This window comes from Brassica napus, chromosome C7 (assembly GCF_020379485.1).
Source record: "Brassica napus cultivar Da-Ae chromosome C7, Da-Ae, whole genome shotgun sequence".
In the NCBI taxonomy this organism is placed as follows: domain Eukaryota; kingdom Viridiplantae; phylum Streptophyta; class Magnoliopsida; order Brassicales; family Brassicaceae; genus Brassica; species Brassica napus.
In genome coordinates, this window is record NC_063450.1 from 17,929,354 (window position 1) to 17,940,929 (window position 11,576).

The window sequence follows — 11,576 nt, forward strand, 5'->3', positions numbered from 1 at the left end:
CCTTTTTATTATATGTATATGTTTTTCGGAAAATGTTAAAAAGGAAACTAAATAAAAAAATAGATTTTGAATGTAATATTTTTAATTCATTAAAGGGTATCAGTGTAATCAACCATCAACAGAGTTAACTTGAGAACGACACGTAGGAAACTGATTTCTCAAATAATATTATAGAGATTGATTTGGCTATGTAAATCATATTAGTTTTCCTTTCTATTGTTGACAAAAAATTGTTTTAAAAATAGAATATAGTTTTAAAATCAACATGATTTTCAAAATCTAAAACAACTTTTTTGTCAATACTATTCACCCGTGAATTTCCCATACCCTCCTTAAATTTTTGAAATATTTACAAAATTGTCATTATCATTTAATTTCTTATTTATTTCGAAAATATCAAAAAAAAAATGAATCCTAAACATTTCTTCTTATTTACAACAATGTTGTTATCATCAAATTTTTCAATCACCATGAACTACCCATTTTTTAGCTCAAAAGCTCAAAAATTTGATTTATATCTACTTTTCCCTCTTTCTACACCAACAAATCTCCATTTCATTTCATTCCTTTTCATTTTTATCTAAAAGTTCTCATTACTTTCATTTTCATAAACTCAAACTCCATATTTTCAAGTTTCTTCAGTAAGCATCGTCAAAAATATTTTTTTTTGCTCATATTTGGAGTATGGACGGTGGAAAAGGCTTAAAACAATTTTACATCGGAAAAGATAACTATTTACATGGTTTTCGTAATTTTTCAGATATGTGTCTCAATAGTAAAATGTTTTGTATGTCTATGCATATGTGAGACTTACGATGCAGTCAACTTGTCAACACACATATTAGTTTGCAATTGACCAAATTTTTATTTTTTGCAACACAGACTTCCTTAGAAGTCAACGTTTTTGCCTTTGAAAAAAAATTAGTAAACTTACGAAGAAGTCTACGCAAAAGAGGTTAGTTTGACATTTGACCAAACTTTTGATTTTTCATAGTAGACTTCATCGGTCTACATAATGTAGATTTCCTGGGAAGTTTACAAAATGTAAGTTTTGCATTTGACCAAAACTTTGACTTTGTTGAATATGTTAGTTTTGTGTTTGACTAAAATGTCAAAAAGTTGATCAAAAATAAATTAAAGTGTACACTTCATATGCAGTCTACTAATCTTAGAAAAAAATGCAAACTGCAAATGAAGTATATTATTTTATTTTGCTCAAACACAAAACTAACTCGTCAGATTTTAAAGAAGACTTCAAATAAAGTCTACACATTCGCAGACATCATTTCACTATACTCGTAAAATTCAAATTTGGTCAATTGGAAAACTAAAATCTTTAACAATAATTTAGAAACGTAAACTACATATGAAGTCTGCTTTTGAAAGTCAAATCCTGGGTGAAGTCGGGTCAATTGCAAAAACTAGTATTTTTAAACTGTGGACTGTAAAGGAAGACTACACATATAAAATCACAATTTTTTTAAATACAGAAAATAACCGGTGAATTTTGGAATTGCAAAAACTAACCCAAATAGTAGACATATATGACACTGTACATACCTAAACTAAAAAGAAAATCTACTATTTTGTTGACTGAATATGGAGTCTACGCAGAAAAAAATTATTAAATGTTAATTTATGTATTATATCATTAAGTTTTTTCAAGATTTTATTGTATGATAGTATGTGTTAATTAATCCTAATGGTCTTGAATGATTTTCAAAAGATAATATTTTATAATTATGAAACTATCAATTTTTTTGTTTGACTATATATGTTGTTAGATAATAAGTGTAGACGTATTTGTAAGTTTACAAATGTAGACTGCAGTTGAAGTCTATGTCAAAAGTTCTATTAAAAGCTCATTTATGTATTATTCATCATATTTCCATGATTTAAATGTTTTACAAAGTGTGTTAACAAATCTTAATGGTCTTGGATGAATTTCAAAAGTTAATGTGTTATAACATTGGAACTAAGAAATTTCTTGTATGATTAAGTTGTTGACTAACAAGTGTAGACTTACATAGAAGTATGCTTCGACATTTTTATTGTTTGAAGTATATATTCAAGACATATTGCAAAGTTTTTGTGATTAGTTTTACTCTTGAAATTTAATGAAAATATTGTATAGATTTTCTTCTTCTCACATGTGTGTTAGTTATTGTATTACCTCATGGTGGTTTTAATTGTTTGGTTGATTAGAGTATCTTGTGAAAACTGGATAGCTAACAAAAACTAATAATATCATACAAGTGAAACAGAGCTAAAAATGAATACAATGTTCATAGATTATGCGTTAAATAATTATTTACAAATGAAAATTTTATAATGATAAATTATTACAAAGCATTCTATTAAAAACTTATAGAGTGTGTGTGACTATTCATAATTTTGATGCCTTAAATGAAATCTTGGAAAAGAGTACCTACAAAATAAGATAAAATTATGAGAAAACATAAGATAAAAGTTTTAAATCATATTTTAAGTATACGTCTTATGAAGTATACTTAAATTTATGGTTTATTAGACTTTAGTTCAAGACTACCTAAAGTTTATGGTTTAGTAGACTTTAGTTGAAGTCTACTAGCCTTAATTTATAAGTAGACTTTATTAGAAGTGTACACTAACTAAAAATTTTAAGATCTAAAATTTTACATTTTCAAAATTTGAAAATAGTTTGTTCTGAAAAATAAATTATTTTTAACATAAAATAATAGCAAATCAAAAGCATTGAGTTTAAATCTATTAATTTAGTTCAATATAAACACAAAATACAGATTTAGAATGAATAGATGTAAATCTTACCTTTTTGGAAAGATGATTTGAAACTTTGGAAGATAATACTTGCAAAATAGGATAAAATTATAAAAAAGTACAAGATAAAAAATTAAAATCATATTCGAGTAGAGTTCAAATGAAATCTACTTAAAAGTTAAGGCTAGTAGATATCTTTTTCGGAACAAAAAATAAAAGAGGAAAATTTATAATTAAAAACCTTTACTTAATTAACAGAGATATTTTCATCTAAAATTTATTATTATTTATTACCAAAGATAAAATTAGAATTAAAAATTTTCAATTTTAAAAAAAATTTGAAAACAAATTGGATAAAATTATATCTAAAATTTAATATTATTTATTTAATTAACATAAATATTTCCATCTAAAATTGATTGTTATTTATTATTGAAGACAAAATATCAAATTACAAAAAGTCAGTTTGAAAAATGTTGAAAAAGAAATTGAATTCAATTATATGCAAACAAAAAATTATATCACACACAACTACTTATATATATAATTACATTAAAAGTTATATATATATGTAAACACATCTATTAACTTATATCAATAAATTTTAATGCTATAAAAAAATATCAAATTTTAATTATAGAAAGAAATGAAAAAAAAATTAAAACCAAAAACAAGCTTTAGTAAGAAAATCTACTCAAATTTAAAAAGATGCAAACAAAAGTATTATAAATAGAGTTTGATTTATTGGAATTTATATAACAATCATAATTATAAGATAAAAATAAGAGAGAAAAGGGTAGAACAAAGTTTGTTAAGATCTTGAATGGCAAAATGGAGTGCCTTAGTGTTGATAATGATGGTGGTGATTGCTGCTACGGTCACAGTAGAAGCAAAGAAGCAAAATGCTTGGATTAAATGTTTTCGCAAATGTTCTAAACCTTGTAAGCCTAACGACGGTAATTGTTATGAACGTTGTAAAATTAAATGTGGTGGCCCCAACCCTCCTCATGGTCCAGGAGGACCCCCTCCTCCATCTAAGTACTAATGTTTTTACTCCTTTTGTTATATGTATTATTAGTGTTTACACAATAAATTTACCAATAAATTTTATATTTTTTATTTTCCCAGACAGAACTTTATATGAAATGGCATCTGTGGAAGTTCGGGGAAGGAAGAAATAATTTTTTTTTATAAAAAGTTTATATAGAAAGTTTGTGAGCATTTCTATAGTTTTAATTTCATGTTAAATCGAACAAAAATATTGATAATATAATTATTTCTAATTTCTGTTTCTGCAGGTTATATTAGTCCCAGGAAACTAAAGAAAACTATTGAATGACAAAATAAAAAAAAATATTACAAAACAAAACTACTAACACAAAAGAGATAATTTGTTCTACTAATGACTTATGAGTTTAGATACAATTGTGCCATTTTTTTCAAAAATTGGTTGGTCAAAAAATTTTGTAATACATTTTACCATATAGTATATATATATGAGATCTTAAAAGTTCAAGATATTTTTTGCCAATATTAATAAAATTATCTAAAAAGATTCATTTAACCCAAGTCTCCGAACTGATTTAAATAAATAAAATTGGTGTTAATTTAAACTCATCAAAATAAGATAAAAATTACTTATAAAAACTACAATTGGTTAAATAAATCATGTTAAAATGAAAAAAAATCAGTTTATAAGAAAAAATAGTTTATGTTTAATTTATGCTAATGTTAAATATATACTTCACCATATGAAAAATGCTTTTTAGGCAAAGATCATATACTATATGAATATCCTTAATTTTTCATGTGTCATCACCATAATGATTTTGTGATGACATGACATACTAACAATGGTGACATGGTTTGAAGCTAATTGTGACATAGACATTTTACATTTAATGTTGATTTATATTTTTGGTAAGTTTTCTTGAATTTAGTAATAAATCATAGATCATCATTAATATAACAACAAATAATATAATAATAGATATATAGAAATATAATAATATATTAAAAATTTTGAAATATTATTTAATTATATTTTATAATTATATAATTTTTATTACTAAAACAATTCTTCCAAAGTTTATGCACTTTTTTAAAAAAACATATTTTCTTAATTTCAATACCATTAGTTTCTTTTTAATATTTACAAATTTTAGAATATTATTTGTTTTATGTTTTGATAGTTATATACCTAACAAAAAAATTCTTAATTTTATAAAATTTGATTTAATATATTTTAACCCAAAGAAATAGATTCAAAATCTTTCCATGATTATAATTATATATATATATATATATATTATTAAATTTAAATTTAAATAATATATATATCTTAAAATTTACATATTATTAAAATTAAAATTAAATATTGTTAGAAAATAACAAAATATAATTTAAAATTTTAATGTTTATATTTATGCACATGGTACGAGAAAACATATAGTATAAAATTAACGTTCAAACCATGCTACCTAAAAATCCTTCTTCATCATACTACCTAAACTTGATCAGCAACAAAAACTACAATGAGTTAGTTTGTTTCTATCAACCCTTATCTATATTATTAAACTGAAGTACATTTTGTTACTCTTTAGAAACATGGATAGCAGTATAAATGAGAATTGTTTGGAAGCATGGATGTCTATATAAAAAAAAGAAGTATAGTTATTTTTAGTAATTTCAATAATATAATTACATTAATTTTCCTTTCATATTTCACTTACTTTAACAATTTCATTAATTATATTATCTTAACAATACATAACATTATTAATTATATTATCATAATAATAATAGTGGAGATGCTTATTTATTAGTTAATCAACATTAACTTTGTGCCAAATATAATAAAATAGTTGGGTTTTGCATATGGATAAACATTCGTTTTTTTTGTTGGGCTTTTTGCAAAATTGACCTACAACTTAAAGTCAAACACAAAACTAACCTCTTTTTTTTTTGAAAATTGGTTTTGCCCTATTCACCCTACAAGTTCATATAATTTACGAAAATGCCATCAATTTTTTTTTTCTTTTTTTTTCGAAAATGACATCTTTACTCTCTCACCCTCATCATCTTCAAGTAATTACAAGATTGTCATTGTCATCAATACCACAACCACCATGAACAACCAATTTGAAGCTCTTAATGCTCCCAAAATCGATTTACCCTTCTTCTTTTTCCATTCTTGTGAACTAAACACAACATATCTCTCACTTTCTCTCCACAATGAGCTAAAAAAACCCAAGATTTTGATTCTAAAATTTTTATGGTTCATAGAGTCAAAGAAGCTAACGATTCTGGGTGGGTGACTTTCGTTTGTGATTCTGTGTGCTTGGAGAAGCCTTATGTATGCTAAGGAACTTATCTCACCAATTTAAGGTATGACATCGAGTTTTTTTCCAGATCTGTTCGTCAGACGACTTACTTGGGAAGTCGTCTGGCTGTAGACGACTTAACTGGAAGTCGTCTGGCTGTAGACGACTTACCTGGAAGTCGTCTGGTCAACGCAAAGGTTATTTTTGCAATTGACTTTGAAATCTGTAACCTGAGACGACTGAAAGTTAAGTCGTCTACTATTGTTTGGTTTCAAAAAAATTTCCAAAGAACCTAGACGACTTACATTTCAGTCGTCATAGGTTAGTTTTGCATTTGACTGGATAATTACAGAAGTTTGACTTCCCCAGAAGACTTACATTTCAGTCGTCTGTCGAAAATTAAAATAATAATATTTTTTTTAAAGTAAACGACTTACAATTAAGTAGTCATAGGTTAGTTTTGCAAGTGAAAAAAAAAAACTTCAAGATTTAATTATACACAGACGACTTATAATTCAGTCATCCACCAGACGACTTACTTGTAAGTCGTCGAGGATTTTTTTCCGAGATTCTGGTCAAACCTCGTAAATCCTGGACGACTTACATTTCAGTCGTCTCGTGGACGACTGAATTATAAGTCGTCTGTATATAATTAAATCTTGAAGTTTTTTTTTTCAATTACAAAACTAACCTATGACGACTTAACTGTAAGTCGTCTACTTTAAAAAAAATATTATTATTTTAATTTTCACTAGACGACTGAAATGTAAGTCGTCCAGAAAAGTCAAACTTCTGAAATAATCCAGTCAAATGCAAAACTAACCTATGACGACTGAAATGTAAGTCGTCTAGCTTTTTTGGAGTTTTTTTTTTAACCAAACAATAGTAGACGACTTATTTTTCAGTCGTCCGAAATAACAGATTTCAAAGTCAATTGCAAAAATAACCTCTGCATTGACCAGACGACATATAGTTTAGTCGTCTGGACAACTTAGATTGAAGTCGTCCGCGTCTTCTCCGCTAGTTTTTAAGTCTTCTACGTTAGTTTTTGAATAACTTGTATTTTTAAGAGTGATAAGTAACTTCAAGATATGTAAAACTCATATTTACAAAATATGTTCTCTCCCTTAATTTTACTAAATTTGACTAAGTTTTTCAACGCAAACTTATAAAAAAATATGAAGCTACCAACATTCTTGTTTATTAAGATGAGAAAAGGCCATTGGAGTTTATTATTGCATATGAGAGATCCAAAGATAAGAAAAAGGCAACTGAAGTCTATTATTTCATTGATTTGTAAATGTGTAAACACATTGTTAGCACATTTAATACATCTTGGAAAACATTATTACTGATTTTACAAAAAATTCACAACTAAAAGAGTAGACATGCAGTTCACAAAACAGACCACAAACAAAACTATTATAGATCATTCCTCTACAAAGACAAGCTTGGATTCCACTTGAGTAGACAAGACCAGACGACTTTTAAGAAGTCCAGACGACTTCTAAGAAGTCCAGACGACTTCCAGGAAGTTCAGACGACTTTGTCAGAAGACTTTTAGGAAGTTCAGACGACTTCCAGACGACTTTACAGGAAGTCCAGACGACTTTTAGGAAGTCCAGACGACGTTCAGACGATTTCTTGACTACTTCCAGACGACTTCCAGACGACTAACAAGTAAGTCGTCCCAGAAGTCTTCCAGATCTGAAAAACCTGCATATTAAATCCAGATCTGAAAAACCTGCATATTCAAAAACGTTCAAATGGCGTAAAAACAGAAAAATGAGTGGAAGATTAGATAAATCTACCTTTACAGAACATACAGAAATACATATCTAAAAATAATAGATCTACCTTTAAATTAGTGGAAGATGAGTACCATCTAATTAAAAACCTGCAAAAAAGATAGATTAGTAAGAAAGACATGAGACAAAACTGAAAAATTCATATAAAGTTTGGTGTTTTCAAGTCAAAGAGATTAGAGTGGGTTAGGAGAGTTTTAGTTTGGGAAAAAAGTAAGAACTTTATACAACAAGAAGTTACCAAATGAAGAAAAATCAGACATAAGAACTTACCAAAACGCTCAGAAAAATCCAGACGACTTCCTGGAAGTCCAGACGACTTACTGGAAGTCCAGACGACTTTGTCAGAAGACTTCCAAGAAGTCCAGACGACTTCCAGATGACTAACATGTAAGTCGTCTCAAAAGTCTTCCAGATCTGAAAAACCTGCATATCAAATCCAGATCTGAATAACCTGCATATCCAAAAACGTTCAAATGACTTAAAAATAGAGAAAATGAGTGAAAAATTAGATAAATCTACATTTATAGAACACACAAAAATACATATCTAAAATTAATAGATCTACCTTTAAATTAGTGGAAGATGAGTACCATTTGATTAAAAACCTGCAAAAGAGATAAGATTAGTAAGAAATACATGAGACAAAACTGAAAAATTCATATAAAGTTTGGTGTTTTCAAGTCAAGGAGATTAGAGAGAGGTTGGAGAGTTTTAGAATGATGAACATTACATTTTTGTTGCAGCCATTTGAGAGGAGGAGAGAGAATGTGTAAATTTTTCTTTATATAGGGAGACAAAAAATCCAATTAGGTTAAATATTTTTGACTCAGACGACTTCCTAGACGACTTACATTTCAGTCGTCTGTTGAAGAAATTAAAACAGACGACTTACATGTAAGTCGTCTAGAAGAGTTTAATATTTTTAGTGGGAAATTAAATATTTTTAGCGGGAAACTAAAATAGAAGACTTTCCAGACGACTTACAAGTAAGTCCTCTGGTTTAAATTATTTAAGCGGGAAAATAATTTTTTTAAAAAAATTTAGGCGGGAATATTTGGACGACTTACATGTAAGTCGTCTATTTTAATTTCTTCACCAGACGACTGAAATGTAAGTCGTCCGAGTAAAATGATCCGGTTAGGTTAAAACGTACATTGGTAAAATTAAAGGTTCGGTACGATGTGGACGACTAAAATATACGTCGTCCGGGTAAATTATTCAACAGACGACTGAAATATAAGTCGTCCACGCCCTAAACATAACCCCTAAACTTATTTATCTAATTAAGCACTTCATAAAACCAAATCAAACTTGAAAAGTGTTTACTATACACAGAAATAAACACATATAGGTGAAAACTAATTTTTGAAAAAAACATTTTAGTTTTCCAAAATCTAACCCTAACAATACATACAATACTACAACATATGTTTGCCAAACTCCTAAACCAAAGTATTTCATGATTCACTACTTCCACTCATCTATTTTCAAAACAAATCAATTTTATCATATCTTAATTTATATCACTTAAAACTGTTTATAATTACTTGATTTTTATTTTTCACGCATCAAAATATTTTTTTACAAGATTTATAAATTATTTTTAAAATAAACTGGTACCAGACGACTTACACTTCAGTCGTCCAGACGACTTCCAACATCTCAGACGACTCAGACGATTTACTGGGGCTATATTCGTAAAAATGGCTTCTGTTTTTTTGTTTGGTCACAAGGGGTTGAGCTGTAATTTCACTAGGCTTTTAGGTTAGTTTTGCATTTGATTCAAGTTTGGGTATAGGTTTGGGATTAAAATCAAGTTGTGGGTTAGTTTTGGCAAAAACCCCTTTTTTGTTTTACTAATTTTTTTTAATTTTATTTTCAATCGGTAGAAAATTACGTTGGCAAAAGTATAATTCAAATACATATTTTTGTGAATAAAATAATAACTTAAATCAAAATAATAAAAAAGTTTTACATTTATTATCACTTAGTTTTTCAGTTCATATAACTAATTATACTAAATAAAAAAATTTATATTTCATTTAATTTAGCCAAACACATAGAAAGAATCTTTTTTATTAGTTTATAAAATCAGTTAGACATGAATATTGGCTATCCATTTAAGTACGGGTTATTCTTTTCGGGTATCGTTTTTTTGTTTTGAAATTATGCTCCGTTTGAATATTATAAATTTATGTGTGGGTTTTGATTTGGGTTCTTCGGGGTCTGGATGAATTTTGTTCTGATGTATAGCTAAATAACAAATTTATCTAAAATGAGTTCAGATATTTGTATCAAATATAATTATATTATCTGATTCGGTCAAGGTCTTTTGAATACAATTAGTTATATTACGACTCATCTAAAATATATAGCACAAATTATGAAAAACAGATATTAATGTATAAAAATGTAAAAACCAATATCCGCGTGGTTGTGCGGGTCAATCTCTAGTTTTTAATTAAAGAAGAAGTTTTGATACTTACCCTTCGCTATCTGATATCTCTGGTCGGCGGCGTGAGTGGTGTTTCTGTTTTAATTTTTGGATCAAAAAGTATATACATTAAAAGCATGAGTAACTTTAGATCTAAAAAAAAAATTAAGAATATTTTATAGAATATTTTATAGACTTCCTATGAATTCTGCTTAAAACTTTTGGTTTATTAGACTTCATTTAAAGTCTACTAACTTTAACTTATAAGCAGACTTCCTACTCTATCAACTTATTTCAGATCTGAAAAAATCATACATTTTGAAATATGAAAAATAATTTTAAATCTGAAAAAACTTCAAAAATAGAACTTATAAGATAAAATAGTAGTAAAGTAAACACATAGAGTTTGAATCTATAACTTTATTTGAATATAAACATAAAAATAAACATTTAAAATCTAAAGATATAAAATTAGAGGGGAAAATGAAAAGCATGAATAATAGTACCAACAAAAACAAGATAATATTGTGAGAAAGACATGATAAAAGATAAACAATTTAAACAAAACTTTTCTTCACATTCAAAGAATTTACAGAGAGTGAGAAAGTTTCAGAAAGAACGGAGAGAGTTTTAGAGAGAAGTGAAAGATTTTTAAAAACTTCTGCCCATTTTACGAAACTGTAGACTTCTTCTACTTACATTAAAATCTTGGAATATACTTTATTGTAAGTCTACGTAGAAGACTTTTTTGGAAGGTTACTATGATAATTTTATTATTGTTGTGTATTCTTTATTGTTTTATTAATTTTAATATATGATCTTACAATTTTTAAGTATTAATTTGAAGACTATAATTTTAATTATTCATACAGAAACTAAAATTAATCAAAATTATTTTGATTTTTGTAAACTCAAATGGTTTCCGATTTGGTAGACTTACAACTTAGTCTACTTCATTTGTTTTGCTCTTTATTGTTTTAGAAAAATTAATATATAAGTTTAATTTTGTTCCTTAGTCTTCTTATAATTTTAATATATGATTTCACATTATGTTAAAATTTTGGTTTAAGTTCGGTTAGGCTAAAATTAAATTTGTTAATTCCGGTTGGGTTAAATTGCTACCAGTGAGTAGACTTCTTTAGAAGTCTGCAACGATTTTTCTTGTTTTCTTCTGTCTTTATTGTTTTAATTTTAATATATTATTTACTAAATTTATTTCTTTATTTTTTAATAGTTATAATATATGATTTTACA

General features: G+C 26.9%; 1 protein-coding gene across 2 annotated transcripts; it reads left to right on the plus strand.

Annotated features, from left to right (window-relative positions):
- Positions 1-3,503: 3,503 nt before the first annotated feature.
- LOC111202627 lies at positions 3,504-4,040 on the plus strand. Of its 2 annotated transcripts, none has more exons than XM_022695470.2 (2): positions 3,504-3,795; positions 3,890-4,040. In XM_022695470.2, exons 1-2 carry the CDS (start codon positions 3,581-3,583, stop codon positions 3,936-3,938), a joined length of 264 nt encoding a protein of 87 aa, XP_022551191.1. In that variant the 5' UTR covers positions 3,504-3,580; the 3' UTR covers positions 3,939-4,040. The 2 variants fall into 2 exon arrangements, with proteins under 2 accessions (XP_022551191.1, XP_022551192.1); XM_022695471.2 differs by having other exon boundaries at positions 3,505-3,795; positions 3,886-4,040.
- Positions 4,041-11,576: the final 7,536 nt, after the last annotated feature.